Source organism: Ochotona princeps, chromosome 3, assembly GCF_030435755.1.
Source record: "Ochotona princeps isolate mOchPri1 chromosome 3, mOchPri1.hap1, whole genome shotgun sequence".
In the NCBI taxonomy this organism is placed as follows: domain Eukaryota; kingdom Metazoa; phylum Chordata; class Mammalia; order Lagomorpha; family Ochotonidae; genus Ochotona; species Ochotona princeps.
This window is the reverse complement of record NC_080834.1, coordinates 101,429,536-101,451,799: the sequence shown is the minus strand read 5'-3', so window position 1 is coordinate 101,451,799 and position 22,264 is coordinate 101,429,536. Positions and strand designations below refer to the sequence as shown.

Here is a 22,264-nt window from a genome sequence, read left to right as displayed (position 1 = left end):
AATCTTTAAAAAAGAAAGAAAGAGAAATTGACGGGAGAGAAGTGCACCAAAACGGGAAATTATACATGAGAGGAATAGCATCCTACCAATCTCAAGGTACATAAAGAAGCCTGAAATCATAGACTGCTGACTCAGCGACAGTGCAGATGATGCTGAACCCCCATGATGTAAAAGCATGGTCTAGACCCAAGACCTTGTCCTTCAACCTAGATGTTCTTATCTGTTTCCCTTAGAACTAGGCTTCTTTGCCTGCCCCTTTTCAAAAGCAATTCACTAAACTGAGAGAAGGGCCAACTACAAGGTTCTAACCACGAGGAGTCTCCTGTTTGGAGATGAGAACCTTAACAGCCAGTATTATCTGGAAGTAAATCCTGGAGAAAATTTAACTGCATTCATGTAACCTCCCAGGTGAGCTTGAGCCCCAAAAGGTCATGGCAATGCTGGGCAATCAGGATCCTTGCATGGTCGTACCTCTCAGCCTCAATTTTCTGTCTGTAAGAACCTTCGTTCCTGACTACTCCGGAACCTGGGAATAAGGCAACAGCTGCCTGGGGCTGTGTGTTTTACAATAAAGAGCTACTTTCTTCCAACATGCTGATACATGACTGGCTTTCTGCACTTTGGTGAGCTGGCCCAGTTTCTGGGTTCTATAATAATGCCTTAAACCAATTGTTAAACTATAGTTTTGGACGACCTTAAATTTGTGAACGAGTTGCCTTGATGCCTTCAATGAATATGTCACATTTTTTTAAGAGTCACCATATTAAAGCAATGGGCTGGGAGGGAATTACATACATTTGAAACCATTATCTACAATTCTGTATTCAAATTTAAGGCAAATAACAAGAAAGGTATGCAATCTGGTTCTAAGAATAAGTCCAAATGCTTTTAGATTCTCTTGGTAAGCAAAATACATCTTATACATATAAAATGAATGCTATAAAATTCTGCATTTAGAAAAGCAACAAATTAACAACAAATAATAACTTGCACCATTTTGAGGACAGGCTCCCAGAACAAATCTACAGATAGCATTCTCCAAGAGTACATTTGTTATATAACAATATTATATAAAATACACTTCTTATGTCCTTTGTTACTATAGCATTCTTAAGAGAAAAAAACCCTTGAAATCTAACAAGTTTGCATTATTTTTATCTATTGTTCCTTAGGATTTAAATACCTACTTAAGCAGAAAGCATTTGCATTTCTACTTATGCAGAAAGCATAAAATTAATGACTACTTGTAAGTCCAATGCTAAAAAGAGAACATAACTAATAACTCTACAAGAGATTTAAAGAGAACTGAATAAAAACAAAAACTATTCAAAGGAAAAAGAATGGGAAGAAATTAACAGACAATACTATATATGTGTCTGAGTAAGAAAGTATCTTACCTCCATTGGACTAATAAACTCATTCATGCCTCTGTTGTAGACATAGATCATAGCATCATACAGATGATTTTCCCAACACATGAGAACCACCTGTAAAAAAGAAAAAGTAATTTAGTCCATACAGCTCAGTACATTTCAGCAAGGATTTTCCTTGCTGAAGACGATCTTAAATTAATTTTTTATATTCCTTCTCTAGTAAAAGAAGAACTGAAAAGTAAACACAATGCCAGGATAATAACTGTTTGGGGATCAATAACATTCTTAATAATACAATAGTTATTTTCAACATGTTCCTGTTATGGGGTGTAGCCAGTGATAGCCAGCACCCATTGACAGTGGGCAAATGAAATTTGGCTGTGTCCCCTATCCTCTGTCCTGAAGGTGGGTCCTAACAGCAATGGAATGATAATTCCATCCTCAGCCACTTCCCCCATGTCCTAATTTAGCCAGGATATTGGATGCAGACAAGTCCAATTAGTCTAGGCATTTTTAGCTACCAGCCCAGTTCCTGTTCCTGCCCATCCCAACAAGCACTAATCAACTCCTTAGCCCACAACACTTATTCGCTCCTACCCACCTGTGACTCACCTATCAACTGAGAGGGGATGGTATTGCATTGTCGTGTAACCACTCCCCTCACAAGCCGCTTTAAAAGGCCCATGAAGAAGGGACTCTCACCCTCTTTCTGGCCAGGTGCTTCCATTACTCTGACACCTCGACTCTTGGCTTACCCAGGACAGATAATCCCCTGAGCATGGTCCCTGTGTACTGCTTAGATGGGGCAGTGGTTATAATAATGTTGTTTCTGGTTTGTGTGCTGTCAGGAGTTCCAGGAGGGGTGAGGCCTAGCAGTAGTAGAATGTGGGCAGAGAAGCCAGGGAAAGGTGAATGTCTGCAGCTTTGTGTGTCCGGGTTCTTTGTGAGTCTGTCCAGGTTATTCGTTGCATGCCTCTTAGGATAACTTACATTGTTGGGGAAGCTGGGACATAGATCTTCAGCTTAATGGATGTACTTAAGGATGATGAACATTTGTTCCTTTTGGGATTATGTTTGGTTGGATTATGATTGGGTGGATTGCTGTGTGGAGCTGTGATTTGCTCTTGTGCTCTATTATAACCAAGCTTGGTTAATAAAGACTCCTTAATAAACCTTAGACATGTCTGGTGTGATCTTGCTTGTACCCCGAAACAGTTCCCATGTCTTTGTTTTGTTTCTGTGTTATCCTCCTCCTCCTTTTACTTTGTTGATAGTTCTACAAATATTTACTGAATATTCATACTCAGGCTCTCAGAGGCCAGAGGATGAAGTAACAAACAAGACAGATCCTGACCTATTCCCTGCTCTCATAGAATTTATTCATCTTGAACATTCATCAAAAGGAGGGTGAGGCACACACTAGTATGTTAGTTAAGGGGGTGGGTGATAGTCAACTGCACAAATAACTAATTATAAAGCAACCTGACTCAGTCTAGAGTGTACAAAATATCAGGCCCAAAGGAGCAAACATTAAGCTAGGATCTAAAGGATGCATTCACATAAGCCAAAGACAGAAGTGTAAATGAGAGATTATGCAAGCACAGTGAGGATAGAGGAATTTGAAGTGTTAGAAGATGGAGAGAAATTGATTTGAGAGAATATATAGGAAGAAGAGTAGATATGACGTGGAGTACAGACAGCTGCAGAATACCACAGAGGGATGAGGCAGGTGAAGTAGACACGTTAAGAGATAAACAAGTAGCCAAAAGGGTAAGCGGAGAAATGGAAATGAGGAGACGGCCTTTCTGGAAGAAGGCATGCTCTAGAATCTTCCTCTTTGTTCCCTCTCTCTTTCACCTCCTCTCTCTCTTTCTCTGTGCCATCATCAACTGTCTCTTTACTAATGACTAAAACCTTTATGCCTTTAGGCCTGATTTTCCTCTGATCCATACACCCAACTATTTCCTTGATATTGCTTCATGAATGTCTACAGTGATCTAGAAACAGCAAACCAGAACTCCTCATTTTGTCTCACAAATTTAAGACCTGTCCTAATCCTCTCAATCCTCTTTAAAGGAACCACTTTCCAGGACGCTTAATACCCAAATCAAAAAATTTTACACCCCATATCCAAAACCAGGCCAACTCTCCATCTCACTGCTACCTCTCTGAAGAGGATCAGGTCCCCTTTCCTCACTGTGTTATCTCTAAAGCAAACCACCACCATCTCACTAAAAACTTGTTAGTGCTTTTTCATAGCACTTACTATAAAAATGGAAAACCTTGGTCCACTTCTTTCATCAAACTCCAGATCGCTGGTCTTTTTAACTGCTACTTGAATATTCAAGGGATAATCCTTTTTCAAATACGCTATCGCTTTTATCCATAACAACTCTCTCTTCCAAAATCTTTGTCTTACTAATTTCTACTTGTCATGCAGCCTCCAAGACTGGATGTTCCTTCTTCACAGATGCTTTCTATAATTAACCAACCTACCAGTCCTTTCATTCTCCACCATATCACCCTATTTGATTTCTGGTGTGGCACTTGTTTTTTCCTGGTTGGTTATCCACATATTGTCACAGATGTCTGCTAAACTTCAAGCTTTGTAGAAGGACAAACCTTGTTCATCACAGTCACTGAAGCACCCCAAGAGCCTGGCACTCAATATATGCTTCTGGAAGTAATGAAGCATCATTGCCAAAAGACTAAGTCCAATCAGTGTTGAAAAACACTGCTTGATGGAGTGGGCACAGAGGTCACTGCTTATCCTAAAGAGTTACTAACATGTGGAAAAACATGGAAGCAGCAACCCAGACAATGCTTTCATGAACTATAGCCACAACCGGAAGGCATGAGATGTGACAGTAATCCAGGGTCAGGAAGGAAAAGGAGACTTCATACGCACAGTTTAGAAACTGAGGGGGAGATTTCTCACTGATCATTTTAACATGAAACAGAATACAGAACATTTACATGGTGAATAAGCTGGAAAAGAACCTGGGAAGAGAAGAAATTTTAAAATTCTACTGTATTTCAGGTATAAAGAGCTGGGCTGATAATCACTAGACATACTGTCATTCTGTGAACACTAAGCCAATTTATAGATGTCAGAGGGCCTGAAAAAAACAAAAACAAACAAAAAAGGAGGATCTGACTTTTACTTGTCAAACTCATGGCAATTCATCAAGAACCTCTAAAAAGAAAACAATAAACACTTTTCCAAAACTTCCATTTCTATGCAATTTTGCACAATTTTGTATAAAACAAACAAAAAACCCCCTTCCTTTTGGTCTAAGGCCTTTGTTTAGGTGTTCACATTTTAGTTCAAGAGGATTTATAACCTTTTCAAGAGTAACACATTCATTATTAGGACTGATGTGAAATTAAATTGTGAAATATGTTAAGTCAGAACAGAAACTGCTTCCCAATTAAGAACTTCCTGTGAGGACCTGAAATACACCTCAAGTACCATTTCCAAACAATAGGTGAGCTACTCATGCTAAGAAGCTCTACTTTTCAAAATTCAAGTCTGGACTTTACCTATTACAAACTAGTCCTTTTCATAGGACATCTATAAAGACCTAAACTGAGTAATAAATGTACCACTTATGCTAACTTTGAATTAAATACAATATCACTGAAATTCAGCAACAGAAAACTTAGGTCTTAACAAGCTTAAAATACTACTTCTTTTAAAAATGGCATAATGAGACTAATGTTGTGGCATACCAGGTAAAGCTGGCATCTGCAACATAAGCATCCCAGACAAGTACCAATTTGTGTCCTGGTAGAACTACTTCCTATGCAGACCCCTGCTAACCATCTGGGAAGAGTAGCAGAAAGATGGATGAAGTGTTTGGTCATCAAGCAGGAGACATGGATGAAGTTCCTGGCTTTGGCCGAACCCCCGCCTGGCCATTGTGGCCATCTGGGGAGATATGAACCAGTAGATGGAAGATATTTCTTTCCGTTTCTCGCTTTCTCAATAATTCTGACTTTCTAAACAAACAAATAGATGTTTTTAAAAATGGAAAAATATTCTTAAAAGTAAATATTCTATCATTCTTGTCAAAAGTACCCACAGTTGAAATATACCTATGTCAACTTAATGGATAAAAGCCATTTGAGAGAACATCTAGCTTTCACTTAAATATAGACAAATGTTAAGTCTGTCAGACTTTTCACAAGCGTTCGTTAAATAACAGGCTTTTTAGAAGACAGAGGGATGGCTTATCAGCCAGGTGAGCAGAATTTCTTCTGCATATTAGCAAACTGTCCATGACCCACCTGCTGAATATCTAGGCTGGTGATATCCATATGTACAATGAGGGCTTCCACATTTTCCATTAACTTCTTATCTTGGAAATGAACCAGCAAGTCTTTCATGACCTGGGGTGTGATGCCCACCAATTTATCACTTAAAATATAGGGCTCAAGGCACTCCAAAAACACTCCTTTGGCCACTGAATTCTCACTTAACTTGTCATACATCTGGCTAAATAAAAGGTCCCTAAAACAGAAAAGAGAAAAAATAATTTTAGGAACATTACAAGCATCTATTACATTTAAAATGCTAAGTTTATCTCACATTTTCTCTATTTCAACTCATACATAAACTTAGTAAAATAGCAGCAGTATCTTCACAAACTTTCTACACCAAAAACCTTTCTAGTACACATCACATCAGTTAGTTGTCTCAATACTTGATTTACAAGTAAGAAAAAGGAAAACACTAAATTATTTGCTGAAAAGTCTCATTCACTAATAAATAATAGAGTCAGAATTCAAACCCAGTTTTCTGGGTTAAATCCTGTGCTCAGGTTCTTGCAGCAAACTCCTTCTTAAAAACAAGAATGCTGCCTGGTGCAGTAGCCCAGTGGCTAAAGTCCTTGCCTTTCATGCACCGGGATCCCACATGGGCGCTGGTTCTAGTCCCGGCAGCCCCACTTCCCATCCAGCTCCCTGCTTGTGGCCTGGGAAAGCAGTGGAGGATGGTGCAAAGGCTTGGGACCCTGCACCCACATGGGAGACCCGGAAGAAGCTCCTGGCTTTGGATTGGCTCAGCTCTGGCCATTGTGGCAACCTGGGGAGTGAATTAGCAGATGGAAGATCTTCTTCTCTGGTCTCTCCTTCTCTCTCTGTATATCCAACTTTCCAATTAAAAAAAAAAAAGTGCTAAGCAGGAGACAGAGTGGACAAGGCAAAGTAGGGCAAAAAACACTATTCCTGTAACATATCCTTTCCTGCTATCCATACATTCTTAAGTGATTTGTGTAGTGATTTGTGATGCTTCCCCCAGAAGGGTCTAAACAATGAACTCTGATGCAAAAAGAAAAAAGATTTTAATTTTTAAAACACATTCCTAGAAACATTCTTATTATAAGAACAAATTTTTAAATCACTCTCAATGCTACCACCTTCAGTAACTATGTAGCATTTGTTTCACTTTTTTTTTAGATTTATTTATTTTTATTGTAAAGTCAGATATACAGAGAGGAGGAGAGACCGAGAAGATCTTCAATCTGCTGATTCATTCCCTAAGTGGCTGCAACAGATGCAGAAGCCAGGAACCTGGAGCCTCTTCCGGGTCTCCCACGCAGGTACAGGATCCCAACGCTTTGGGCCATTCTCAACTGCTTTCCCAGGTCACACACAGAGCTGGATGGGAAGTGGGGCTGCTGGGATTAGAACCAGTTCCTATATAGAATCCTGGCGCACACAAGGTAAGGACTTTAACTACTAGGCTACGGAGCTTGGCCCATGTTTCACATTTCTTTTGTAAACAGCCCACAACATTTGAGTTACAATCAACATAGGTGTAACTCTGCAACATTGCGTGATAAACATTACTACTAACATGTTGTCTCACTAAGCTTTTGGAAGCACCAACATATGCTGCCACCAGAATGATAATTGTATTCATTTCACCAAATAACTATGAAGTTTCTTCTCCATCCTTCCCCACAACCTACAGTAAGTACAAATTAAACAACATTATGGCCCCTGTTCTTAGATGATGGGCATATGTGAATCTTTGTGATTTGCATTACCCTGTACAATCCATTTATTCATTCATTTTTTTAAAATAAACCATTAATTCTATTTACCCCTAAAATGTGCAGTTTTTTTAATGTGAGTATGTAGTATGTCAACTGTGGAAAGTGGTAACGGCTTACTTATCCTGAGTTATTTTTTGTGTGTGACAAGTTCCAGGGAGCCTCGGAAAGCAATGAGCTGGGGCTGGGCCTCGGGAGGTATGTAGGGGACAGGTGGTGAACAGACTGCCGATGGCTGCCCTGGAAGCACGTACCACCTTTCAGTCAGCAGCATTCCCAGTATCCTGGGGGGAAATCTATATCCATATTTTTTCCTCGAATGAACAAATGTAATTTTTGCATCATTTCCCCCCTTCACTGCACAGGTTATTTATCAAAGTATTTTTCATGCTGGGTTCATTTTAATCAATAGTTTATCACATTTCTGTGATTATCAATTACTAACCAGGCAAAATATACTGAGATTAATTTTTGCTCTAAGCCAGAAAAAGAGTAACAAAAGAATTCTACTGAATTCAAAGAAAATGTCATATTTACGACCTTTCTACTCGTTAAAATGTCAATGAAATCAACATGCTAAGGAAGACACTTGCGTTTTCTTAGTTCGATTCCAAATGTCTTAGGGAATTTCAAGAGTTCAAACTTCACTAAACACAGCATATGAATTGACGAAGAAGGTATCCCTATGACAAAAAGCAAGTGGCTGCGATGCTGTAAGATGAATGACAAAATGATCTATTTCTTTCTTAATCAATGGAAGCCTATAATAAAGCAGCATGTCTTTCCTTAAAAAAAAAAAAAAAAAAAGAAATTCTGATCATCATCAGAGCAGCAGAGAACAGAAAGGAAAGCACACACAGAATGCTAGCTCTTAAGCTCTCACAAGCATCTTTCTATTTGCAGATATTACCTTGTACACAATTGACTTCATACTGTTTTTTTAATATAAAGGGACACTTTCATTACAAGACAAAAAGAAATTCAGTGAATGTCTGTAGGGAGGAAGGACAGCAATGCTAACACTGCTCAGTCAATACTAAGGACATAACTGGAACCAAAGAAACACATTTCCACTAAGTCTAGACAGCACTTAGTAAATCCAAAGCCAATTTGGTGTACTCTAGTTATTTATAAAAATAATAGCAAAGTCGAACTGAACTTTATGAAACCATGTACAAAATGTTCTGTTTTCTGTTTTAAGCTTTATCATTTATAAAGATTTTCTTTCAAAATCTTTGAAATCTAGGGCCCAGTATAGTAACCTAGCGGTTAAAGTCCTCACCTTGCACATGCCGGGATCCCATACGGGCACCGGTTGATATCCCGGCTGCTCCACTTTCCAACAGCCCCCTGCTTGTGGCCTGGGACAGCAATCGAGGACAGCCCAAAGTTTTGGGACCCTGAACCCACGTGGGAGACCCGGAAGAAGCTCCTGGCTCCTGGATTGGAATGGGCTTAGCTTTGTCCGTTGTGGCCACTTGGGGAGTGAATTAGTGGATGGAAGATCTTCCTCTCTGTCTCTCCTTCTCTCTGTAAATCCGACTTTCCAACAAAAAAAAAACTTAAAAAAAAAAAAAAAAGTATGGCTAAACTAAGATGATGGTTATGAAACTCTGAGTATACAGTCGGACAGCATAAAGTTATTTATGTCTTTTTAAAAATTTCTTTGTATCTTTTTTAAAGATTTATTTATTTTTGTTGGAAAGACAGATTTGCAGATAGAAGGACAGACAGAAAGATCTTCTGTCTGCTGGTTTACTCCCCAAATGTCTGCAATGACCAGAGCTGAGCCGATCTAAAGCCAGGAGCCAGGAGTTTCTTCCAGATCTCCACATGGGTGCAGGGTTCCAAGCACTTGGACCAACCTCTGCTGTTTTCTCAAGCCACAGGCAAGAAGCTGGATGGGAAGTGGAGCAGCCAGGACATGAGCCAGCTTCCATATGGGATCCTAGTGCATGCAAGGCAACTATTTAGCCACTAGGCAATCTCACTTGACCCAATTTCCTCATATCTTAAAATAGTTGTTATAAAGTTTAAAAAGCTAAAGTGTATTTCCCTCCCAAATTTGAGATAAAAGATTTTAACATGCAATTACGATAAGAATGTTTATACAAAACATCTTATTCCTCAAGATGCTTGATCATTGATTATTCTGCTTCTCAAATAACAATTCTAATGTAGAATAACACAATGGAAAACATACCCTGGATATGAAAGGACGACTTTAGGTCAATTTTTTATTAACCAAATATATTTTTAATTTAGACTCATGTATGACCAAATCATCTGACATATGGCTCCTTAACAGTTTTGAATATTGCTTATAGTGATATAAACTCAAAGTGGCATCATCCAAAAAGAACCATATTTCTGCAGTTTTATGTTATTTTAAAGATTTATTTATTTTTATTGCAAAGGCAGATTTACAGAGAGAAAGAGAGACAGATGTTCTGCCTGCTGATTCACTCCTCAAATGACTGCAACAGCTAGAGCTGAGCACATCCAAAGCCAGGAGCAAGGAGCTTCATCTGGGTCTCCTATGTGGATGCAGGGTCCCAAAGCTTTCGGCCATCCTCTACTGTTTCCCCAGGCCATAAGCAGGGAGCTGGATAGGAAGTGGAGCAACCAGGATGCGCACTCGTGCCCACAGGGTATCCCAGTGCTTGAAAGGGGAGGATTAGCCAATTGAGCCATTGCACCAGGCTCTCACCTGAAATGATTTTATATAGTAACATTAATGTACCTGTGTTTTGACAGTGATCTGTCACATGAGGTCAGGTATGGAATTTTCCACTTACACATCAATTAGTGTACTCCACACAGAAAAGAAACAAAATAAAACATAGTGATTTTAATAAGAAGGTTTTAAAAGAGTTACTGAGGGGCTGGCATACAGGATCCCAGCACGTGCAAGGCAAGAACTTTAAGTGCTATGCTACTGCGCTGGGCCCTCCTTTTGTCTCTAACACTAGCTTTCAAACTAAATATGTAAACATCAAAAAAAATTCAAGATGATCATAATAATGATTGTAAGTCATCCTGCAAAAAGGAAGAATTATTTCATCAATTCGGGTATTGGGCATTGAATAGTGACTCTGTGTCAGTTACCACTTGAAGTGGAAACAATCTATTTTATAAAGATATGTCTTCTTATTCCAAATAAAATGTTTCTTATGTACTTCATCTCATTTACAATTGGGTCAATTTGAAGATTTCAGTTGAGGACACTACTTACTAGTATTAGCAATATTCTATTCCTCCACTTCATTTAAAAATGGGGATCAAACATTACTCTTATACTGTAATTATGAATGTTAAATAAAATTATCTATCTTTCTATCTGACCCATAGACATTAAGGCAGCTTTAAGAAACAGCCAACATGGTGCATAAAGCCCTGAGATGCTGGAGTTCTGGGTAATGTCCCGGCTACTCCAAGTGATCCAGCCCCCTGCTAATGCACCTGGGAGGCAGCGCATAACGACCAGTGGAGTTCCTGACTCAGCTGTTGCAGGAAATTAGGGAGTAAGGAGGCAGAAGAAAGATTTTTCACTCTCTTCTCTTTTCTCTCTCTCTCTCTCCTTTTCTGTGTTGTTCTCCTTTTCAAGTACATGAAAACAAACAATTTTATCAAGGGAATTTGAAAAAGACAAATATTCAGGAAGTAAGCGTGAACCATGGTGTAAAGAAAAAGCTGGGCCCAGCGCAATAGCATAGTGGTTAAAGTCCTTGCCTTGCACGGGCCGGGATCCTATAAGGGCGCTGGTTCTAATTCCGGCAACCCCGCTTCCCATTCAGCTCCCTGCTTGTGGCCTGGGAAAGCAGTCAAGGACAGCCCAAAGCCTTGGGACCCTGTACCCATGTGGGAGACCCGAAGAGCTCCTGGCTCCTGGCTTCGAATTGTCTCAGCTCCAGCAGTTGCGGCCGCTTGGGGAGTGAACCATCGGACCGAAGATCTTCCTCTCTGTCTCTCCTCCTCTTTGTATATCTGCCTTTCCAATAAAAATTAATCTTTAAAAAATATATTTAAACAACAAAAAACTTAAGTGGTAGAAGCTGCTAGGTAGGCCTGAAAACACAAGCGCTAGATTCCTACGTGTAAACCACATTTTTGCCTCAGGCCCCAACTCCACCACCTGGCTCCAAAGGTATGGGAATGAGTTTTAGTAAGTTAATCACTTTCTGCCCATGAAATCTGCTATATAAAATGGAAATAATACTTCATGCTATAAAAACCAGGTAAGTTTCCATAAAATTATTCCAATTAAATGTAAAGGGTTTACAACAACAACCAGCTATCATTATAAATTTTTAAAAAAGTGAATTTTGCTTAATTAATATAGTTACTACATAAATATGTACCAACAAATCCTATTTAAGAGCTTATTTACATTCATTCATTTTAAACAAAAAAGCTCTAAATCAATCAATACTGCATTAATACAATGAATTTCATCTTTCCTGAGAAGCATGAAAATACGTGTTTCTGGGCCTGGCGGTGTGGCCTAGCAGCTAAAGTGTTCGCCTTGAATGCGCCGGAATGCCATATAAGCGCCGGTTCTAATCCCGGCAGCTCCAATTCCCATCCAGCTCTCTGCTTGTGGCCTGGGAGAAAGCAGTCGAGGACGGCCCAAGCCTTTGGGACCCTGTACCCGCGTGGGAGACCCGGAAGAGGTTCCTGGTTCCCGGCATCGGATCGGCACGCACTGGCCGTTGTGGCCACTTGGGGAGTGAATCATCGGACGGAAGATCTTCCTCTCTGTCTCTCCTCCTCTCTGTATATCTGACTTTGTAATAAAATAAATAAATCTTTGAAAAAAAAAAAAGAAAAATGTGTTTCTGAAATGGTTCATGAAAAGCTATGCACACAGAGTTAAAGGTAATCTTGCAACAACAACAAAAAAATTAAATCCACCCAATTTTTCCATAATTCACATTTCCACATTTCTTGAAGATTTTTCATTTGTACTGCACAAAACCACATACTTTTAATTAGATTATTTATATGAAGAGAACAGGTCTCATGCATTTCATATATATAATTTCAAGTACATGATGATCCTTTCTACCTTCCCACCTTCATCTCTCTTTTTCCTTTCACTTTTCAACTTACTTCATAATCACAGGCTTAATTTTCCACTAAATAAAGAATTCAACAAGTACAAAGTAGAAAGATACATACTATACTACACCATACTATAAACAGTATTTCTCTGTACCTCTGCTATCCTGTGCAAAAATACAGAGATGAGATGAGTATACCTACAACAACAGGTTTGGGAAAGTTCATTTTATTAGATAACAGAATAAAAAGTGTTATAGAATCAAATTTCTCTAAATTATTTCTTTTTTTCAAAAAAAAGCTTTTCCTCTCAAATTGATAAAATTTATAAGCACTGAATGATACATGTACAAGAGACAACCTGGGTTCCCCATAATTGAATCTGACAGGCAATGCATACTCACTTTCGTTGCAGTAGAAGACAGTAATCAACAATGACAGTTACCATATCCTGCAGGGGAACACACAAAAGAGCATGAGACCCACACCCCTGCTCAACAGTCCACTGATAACAAAAGAGTTCTGCTTCGAATGATGTTAAGACTATTGGCAGGATATCAGGTTCTTTGGTGCTTTGGGTAAGCAACGTGACACTATCAAAGGTCCTAAAAATATGGAAACACTTTGACTTGGCAATTCTATTTCCAGAAATCCATACTGAATATATGAAAGAAAAAAAATATGCTGAATGCATTGAGGTATTCACTGCAGTTTTACAGGAGAAAGACCTTTAAGAAAAGGAGGGAAAGAGGAAGTGGGGAAGGAGAAATTTTGGAGAAATTAAAAGGAGAAGGAAGAAATTTGAATTGGGTTTATTATACAAAATGAAAAAGCAGTTCAGTGAATTTATTTAAATAAAACATGTATATATGACAAGTTTACAAAGAGCTTATAGTATCACTAAAACAAATATTAGCTAAAATATATATTCATCTTATAGCATTGTAAAGAAAACTTACAAAGAAAAAAAAACACAAGAAAATATGTCAAGTTGGTAAGAGAAAACAGCTGGTCCTTTTCAGTAGTTCAAGTGATTAAGGTCACTCATATTTTGTCACAGTCCTCCAAACGGGCTATTTTCAGGTTGATCTCACTTCTCAGTTTCACAATATTTTGACTACTTCAAATCCATCACGTACAGACCCCTGGGGCTAAGGGACTGACCTGTTTCCTTTAGTCACCACTCTTCCTCATAACCAGATCTAAATCCCACTTAGATTTTTCAAAGCCAGGAACTAAAAATAAGATCGCAGCAGGTTTTCAGGACAGTGATTCAGACGCTACTTGGAACACCTGCGTTGCATATCAACGTGCCAGGGTTCAAGTCCCAGCTCTGCTCCTGATTCCAGTTTCCTGCTAAAGTGCACCTGGGGAGGCAGCAGGTGACAAGTCAAGTTCTTGGGTCTATGTCACTCATGTGGGGAGCCGTGGATGGAATTACTACGTCCCTGTTTTGGCTTGGCCCAGTTCCAGTTGTTGGGGTGTTTAAGGAGTCTATGAGCAGATGGAAACTCTCTTTTTTCTGTCTCCTCAAATAAAATAAAAATAAATAATTTTAAATAATAATACACTTTAAAAGAATTAGAGTTATACCAAACTCAACCTTGAATGAGAACACAGTGTGTTAGATCATCTGGGCTGAAGATAGAAACAATGAGGAAACTTCAATGAATCTCTCGGAAAATTTGTGGCTGAGCTCCCAAGAAAATATGAGCACTATGTGAGGCCTATTAGCGAAAAGAGGACTGAAAATGAACCAAGCACCAAGCTATCAGTAAGACTATCCCATAGTTCTGTGGGAATAGTAAAGCTCTGGGATAACTGTCATAAAGGAAGTTTGTATCTCAGACCTTTCCAGCATAAGGACCCGTAGTGCAGGAGCTGCCTTGACGTAGGAGACCTGAGACATCCACATCTTCAGTGGAAGGTGATGGGGCTGGGGCAGAATCTAGCTACTGGCACTGGAACATGATAAGGATGGCTGCCAGTCTCAGTCTGAGCTCAGCATGATCATTTGTTATCCAAATGCTGCTTGCAGGTGGATTTGGGATTTGAGTTTACACCATCTCCTTCATGTGGGAACAATTAAATCAGGAAGCTAACCTAGGGGCTAATATTGTGGCAGAGGGAGCTAAATTGCTCCCTGCAACTCCCTCATCCCATACTAAAGCTTAAGTTCAAGTTCTGATTTCTCTGCTTTCAATCCAGCTCCCTACAAATGTGCCTGGGAAAGTAGTGGAAAACAGCTCAATCACTTATGCCCCTGCCACCTGTCTATTTGGGAGACTTGCATGGAGTCCTGGACTCCTAGCTTCCCCTCCCGCCCTGGACAAGCTCCAAATGCTGTGGCCATGTGGGGAGTGAACCAGTGGATGGAAGATATCTCCCCACCACCCTGGCCCCACTGCTCCCTCCACCTCCCTTTATATCACTTTGCCTTTCCAAAAAACAAATCTTTTGAAAAAAAAATAATAATTTTAAAAATGAAATAGAAAAAGTAGTTCTAAAAAAAAGGATATTCCTGGGGCAACCTAAAAACGTAAATTCAGAAACAGTGCTGAACATGCCATGGGTAGACTGCAGGGTTTACTGGAGAATGACACCATTTGGACAGATTCCTGAAGTGATTGTAGTGGACATTCTAAAAATTCAAGACAGGCTGATGCAGAGTCATGGGTTAAGGCACAGTGTTGGTGGCAAGTATATAGAGTAGACAGAATCAGGAGTTTAGGGAACAGCTTGGCCATGGGTGGAAGGCACTGGAGGAATCTAAACTCTTAGGTTTCTAGTTGGGAGTGATGGCTGAATCAAGATGACACAAATGACATGAGCAATATGAAAGGAAGAAGCTAAGTGCAGCTTGAGACACAGCAGAGATGAGGAGCATCTCAGATGTTCAGTTCTGAGAAATCTGCCATCGCAAATTGAAACATCTTGGTTAGAATTACAGATGTCTGGGCCTGGTGCAGTAGCTTAGTAGCTAAAGTCCTCACCCTGCACAACCAGGATCCCATATACACGCCGGTTCTAATCATGGCATCCCTGCTTCCCATCCAGCTTCCTGCTTGTGGCCTGGGAGGGCAGTCAAAGATGACTCCAAGTCTCGGGATCCTGTACGCACATGGGAGACCCGGAAGAAGCTCTAGGCTCCTGGCTTCGGATAGGCTCAGCTGTGGCCATTGTAGCCACGTGGTAAGTGAATCAGTGGATACAGGATATTCCTCTCTGTGTATCTGACTTTCCAACAACAATAAAAATAAATCTAAAAAAAAAAAAAAGAATTACAGATGTGTGAGTTATCAGAGGAAACCCTGTATACAATCAACACCAAGGAGTGTTCAGCCTAGTGGCCAAGTCGCCCAAGGCTCACATCAGAGTTCCCGGATTCCTGGCTCAGGCTCCTGACTCAAGCTTCTTGCTAATGCAGACCCCGTGTGGCAGCAATGATGGCTCTCAGGGAATTGGGACAGACCTACCATCTGGGACACCTAGACTCCTGGCTCCGACCTTGGCCTAGACCTGGTGGTTGTGGGTATTTGACAAGTGAATCCCTGGGAGGAAAGCTATCCCTCTCTCTCTCTCTCTCTCTGTGCCTCTCAAAACAACCAACCAACCAGTCAACAATGGACTAAATCCAGGGGAAAATGAGTATTTATGAAATAGTCAGAGGATGGCAACAAAATGCAACTCAGGAACAATCACAGAGGCTTAAAAGTCAGAAGTAGACATCTTTATTCACATTTTTATTCCCGATCTCATAGAATATATAAAAATAACCAGAACTTAAGTGAATTTAGCAAGAATGCAGGAAAGATAATCAACATTTAAAATTAACTATTTCCAGATACTAGAAATAAACAAGCTCAAATTAAAACCAAAACTTAAAAAACATTAAGAGTAGCATCAAAAAATAAAAGAAAAAAAATGTCATTATAAAAAAATATACTATAAACCAATATAAAAAGATCTCCATGAAATTTTTAGTGGAGAAAAACAGTGTACAAAACAGCAAATACAGTTTTCTATCATGCTCTGAGGAGGAAGAAAATATTAATATGTGAGTGGATGAATATATTTATATTTGATGAATACACTCAAAAATAGTAACAATGGTGAGAAGCATCTGGGAAGCTGGCACTAGAGTGGGAGGGAGGCATTTCACTACATACATTTTTATGCTTTTTATTTTAATTAAAAGAATATATTCCTTATGCAAAATTAAATTACCTGAATGTTTACAAAAGAATAAAATCAGAGAAGACAACTCTGTAAAGTTAATCTCAATTCCATGGAAATGCAACTGGCTGGCATATGCAGGAGAAGCTATACACCGATCCACGGGGAGAATCATGTACTGTAACCCAGGCAACTGACTAGGTGTTGATGATGGCACACACTTAACAGAACAAACACAACTTACAGTCTGAAATAGTAACTACGACAAGGTCAACAATAAGGTATGATCAGAGTTTAGAAAGGGGAACACAGAATGACAGGGAAACTTAGAGCAAAGAGGTATAACCTAGATCTGCCTCCCTGAATAAGTGATAATTAAGTGGAGACCTGAGAATAAACATGAACAATCCAACTTACTGAATGCAAAGCAGAATGCTCAAGTAAGAGAGAATAAAAACAACAGTAGCCTGTGGAAGAAGGTTGGAGGTCAGAGAAGACAGAGGAGCTTAGGGAACCAAAAGGCAGTGTGACCAAAACAAGGAGAGACTGGTATGCACTGAGGAAAGAGCAAGGAGGAGTCTGAATTTTATTCTGAGGGCCAGGGAAATAAGGGTAAGAAACAAAAAAATTAATTTTGGCAAGATTAAAAGTGGCTTAGTCTTTCTACTTTTGTTACTCATACAAATGAAAACATATTAAATACTTCCACAGATCGCTGCCATAATATGTCACCTGTCAACTCTCATTCTAGGAGAATCAAGATGGTGGAATAGGGTAAGGACACGTTTAAACAGACAGAAAACATTTAATCAGGATGAAGCAGAGAGGACACATTCCAGGAAATAGGAGAGGACAGAACAACAGCAGAGGGGTACCTGGAGACTGACAGACGCGGGAAAGCAGTGGACACAACGGTGTGGTGTTGCAGTGACTGATACTCCAGCAGCATTCAGCTAAGAGCAATCTAAACTCCAGCAGCAGCCGGAACTCCACCAGCAACCAGGTGGGAAGGGACTTTCACTGAGAGCCTGGGAGGTGAACCCAGACAAAGAACTGTCCATCTTGCTCATTCATTTTATTTGACCAGGAGCAGAGACAGAGCAGCAGATCCCAGACGGACAGTGCGAGAACAGGGTGGATTTCACAGCCCAGTCAGCACCCCAGAGCTGAATTGGGCACCATTTTGTATAAGGAGGCAAAGGCAAGGAAAAGGACTGAGCATACGCTGAGCTGGGAGTGAACTCTTTTTTGACTCAGTGACTGCACTAACGTGGCATCCTACAGGTTCCACCCAAGACAGGTCTGGGTAGCCCTCAGACCTGACAGCCAGCAGATCAAGAACTCTGGTAGGGGCACATCAGGCGCCATTTGTACACTGTGGCAAAAGCTTTAGGACTGCAGGGGACAACAGTGAACTGCGTATGTGCTGAACTCGTGAGAACTCACTGAGTTCCGTGGATTGCACTGGTCCTGCAGGAAAATAATACTGACTGTGGCATCGGACGGGTCAAAATAGGTTCATGTGGCACCCAGACCTAACGCCAGCAGGTTCCAACAAGATTAGCACCACCAACAACCTAGCTATATAGGACACCTGGTGTCTCTAATCCTGGGACCTGCTCCAACCGAAGTGGGAGAAAGGTTGCAGAGTCAACAGTGCAGCCTCAGCACAATATCAGAGGAGGTGGAGAGTGGTGAGCCAGGAGCTGGGGCTGTGGAGACCACGGTGGAAATCTGACATAAGAACCCAAACCTGGAACTCGCTGGAGGTTGTGGCACAATTGGCTGCAAGCAAAGAGTTGTGTACCAACTACAATAAGTAAAATCAAACTGTAGAACTGTGGGTGAAACAACTTAGAAACCTGCCCCAAGGAGAAGACTCTGCTAACAAGAAGTACAATGACCAAGAGCAAAAGAAGAGACAAAGGCAATGAATATTACTGAAAACTCCCCTGCAAAGGAGCAAAACCCTATGCCAAGCTCAGAGTTAACTGAGGAAGACATCGAAAAAATGGGGGACACAGAATTGAGAAACTCATTTTAAAGCTTCTGATCAATAATGAGAAGCACATACAAGAGTTCAAAGAATTTAAGGAATATTTTACACAAGCAATAGCAGCAATAAAGCAAATCAAGGCTGATATATTAGAAATTAAGAACACAGTAGAGCAAATTAAAAGTACAGTCGAGAGTCTCTAAAATAGAATGAAGCAAGCAGAAGAAAGAATCTCAGAATTGGAAGATATTTCCTGTCACCAGGGGGAAGCAAACAAAAAGCTGGAAGCAGAGCTGGATCAGGCCAAAAAAAGTATTCAAGAATTGAAAGACACTATTAAGAGGCCTAATATAAGAGTTATGGGAATCCCAGAAGGTGCAGAAAGAGAAACTGGTTTTACAAATATATTTAAGGAAATAATAAAGGAAAATTTCCCTAATCTAGAGGAAGAATTGGGAAACAAGATCCAGGAGGGGCACAGAACTCCCAACAGACCTGATCAAAAATGATCTTCACCAAGACACATGATCATCAAGCTCTCTTCAATTGAACATAAGGAAAAGATCCTGAAATGTGCACATGAAAAAAATCAGTTGACATATAAAGCAATGCCAATTAAACTCACAGGAGATCTTTCACAGGAAACTATAGGCAAGAAGAGAATGGAGTGACATATTCCCAGATTCTAAAAGAAAAAAATTGTTGGCCTAAGATAACATATCCAGCAAAGCTTTCTTTTGCCTTTGAAAATAAAATAAAATTCTTCCACAGTAAAGAAAAGTTAAAAGAATTTGCCTCTTCCAAACCTGCCCTACAAATGATATGTCGAGATGTCCTCCTGACAGAGAAGAATATCATCCAACAAAACCAAAGGCAAATGTGAAGAACATCCCAGTAAAATGACAACAGAAGACTAAACCAATGAACAACCCATTGCTAAAATGACAGGACCAAAGTACCACCCATACATATTAACCCTGAATGTAAATGGCTTAAGCTCAATCAAACGTCATAGATTAGTAGACTGGATTAAAAAACAAAACCATTCTATTTGTCGTCTAGAAGAGACATTTCACCAACAAAAATCAGCAGAAACTATATCGCATGGGATTTGATGTTTTCTGTTAGTTTCATCTCTTTAAAACACTTTCTTCTGATTAAATTCTTCAATGACTCATAGATCATACAGTAGCATCATTTTCTACAAGAAGGTTCTTGATTTTCATGTTAGTCATTTAGTAGCATGTTATTCCTGCATTTTGTTGTGTCTCTCTCCCTCGCTCTGTACATAAAATTGTCTCGGAGGAAGTATGGGTTAGGTAAGAAAATCTCCACTATGTGAAATGAGTCAGATACAAAAATAAAATAATGTATGACCTTATTTTTATGTGGAATTTAAAGCCTACGACAATGAAATGAAAAGTTGAAAAGCTGTAACCAGGGATGAGGAAGTAGAAAAGAAATGGGGAGATGTTGGACCAATGGTACACAGTTAAGAGTTGCATTGTAGGATTAAGTCTGGTGGGCTAACAGGCAGCGTGATGAAAATACTTAATAATATATGATAGAAATGTTTTTTTAAGATTTTATTTACTTTTATTGGAAAGGTGGAAAACAGAGAGGAGGAGAGAGAGGAAGATCTTCTGTCTGATGGTTCACTCCCTAAGTGGCCGCAATGGCTGGATCTGAGCCAATTTGAAGCCAGAAGCCAGGAGCTCTTCTGGGTCTCCCATGTGGGTGCAGGGTCCTAAAGATTTGGGCCATCCTCAACTGCTTTCCCAGGCCACAAGCAGGGAGCTGGATGGGAAGTGGGCTTGCAGGGATTAGAACTGGTGCCCATATGGGATCCTGGCATGCTCAAGGCGAGGACTTTAATCACTACGCTATTGTGCCGGGCCTGATAGAAAACTTCTAAGACAGCATATTTTCAGGAGTTTCCATCTCACTCACACACACAGAGTAAATATGTGAGGAGATCGATATGTTAATTTGCTTGACTGCAGCAAGCATTACACCATGTAATCAAAACATGGTTTACTCCTTTAATTACAGTTTTTAAAAAGGTGAATACAACTGAAATATGAAGTGCACAACATCTCTATGTTCCTTCAGCTGTAATCACTGTCTACTCTGACATGACTTCATGTAAAACTATATGCCTAAAACTACTGTAACAACAACCTTAAATGAACTGATTCTCATGGGAAGTTAAATACAGCTGGAAGGTGAGCTCAATTACAATTAACAAAAGGCTTCCACAAGACTTATTAAAAATTATATTATTTTTCAAACATTTTAGCTTGATTCATATTAGAGTGTTTCATATTAATTTACACCTCAACTCTACATCATAAATAAATGCAAGAGATTGAGAATGTATATTATGAGAAAACTATACCTGGATTTCAAATTTTTTAAAGCTATATATATTTTTTATTAGTATGTCATATACACAGAGAGAAGGACAAATAAAGATCTTCCACCTGCTGGTTCAACCCCCAAGCAGCTGCTCAGCTGGGGTTGAGCTGATGTGAAGCCAGGAGCCAGGAGCTTCTTCTAGGTCTCCCACGTGGCAGTAGGGTCCCAAGGCTTTGGGCCATCCTTGACTTCTTTTCTAGGCCACAAGCAGGGAGCCAGATGGAAGTGGAACAATCAACCAGCAGCCATATGATGCATGCAAGGTGAGGACATTAGCCACCAGACTACTACATTGGACCCTAATTTCAAAATTTTTTTGTATCAAAATAAAAGCACATTTTAATTCCACTGTCCATGAACAAGCTCAAGAAAAAAAACTCCTAAGTACACCTATATGAATGCAGCATAATAAAATAATACTATAATAACTATAATAAAATAACTATGCTCATCACCAATAACTGGCTTCGAAATTTGAGTTCATTGTTAGCAATTCAAATCAGTTCTTCAGTCATGTTCACAACAGTTAACTTACAATCCGTTCATTTGTGTTTTGACTTTTTTATACACTTCGTTATCTTCCAAAACCTCATAAATTATTTAGTCCTGTTTCAAAGTGAGCTATGAGGACATATTCATTATATTACTGAAGAATTAACTGTGAGATGAAGACAAACATTGTGATTCTGTTTACTGGTTGTCTGATCTCAGACAATTTACTCAACTTCTCTGTTTCCATTTGCTCACCTGTAGTGGAGATAAATAATAATAACTACCTCTCAATTATGTCAGATTAGACAAAGGAGTCATCAGGGATGCACATACAGGATTAGTTGCCATGCTTGTGGACATGAGTGCTACAAATACAAAGTGTGACCTCTGGCTTGTGGCTCAAACCTCATCTAGTCAGATGTGAAACACAGCCCCAAGGCAAACCCTTTGTATCAGACAAGTTCATATATTTGTGGGTTTTTTTTTTGTTTTTTTGTTTTAAAGGTTTATTCATTTTATTACAGCCAAATATACACAGAGGAGGAGAGGCAGAGAGGAAGATCTTCCATCCGATGATTCACTCCCCAAGTGAGCCGCAAGGAGCCGGTGCTGCGCCGATCCGAAGCTGGGAACCAGGAACCTCCTCCGGGTCTCCCACGCGGGTGCAGGGTCCCAAAGCATTGGGCCGT

At 39.8% G+C, this 22,264-nt stretch overlaps 1 protein-coding gene across 1 annotated transcript in view; it reads right to left on the bottom strand.

The window, feature by feature from the left end:
* Positions 1-22,264, bottom strand: part of VPS8 (VPS8 subunit of CORVET complex) — a 261,296-nt gene that overhangs the window by 173,575 nt on the left and 65,457 nt on the right. Inside the window, exons 20-22 of the mRNA XM_058662177.1 lie at positions 12,898-12,944; positions 5,664-5,886; positions 1,398-1,487 (exon numbers count right to left, since the gene is read on the bottom strand). Coding sequence (XP_058518160.1) covers positions 1,398-1,487; positions 5,664-5,886; positions 12,898-12,944 — 360 coding nt within the window. The remainder of the gene's footprint in view (positions 1-1,397; positions 1,488-5,663; positions 5,887-12,897; positions 12,945-22,264) is intronic.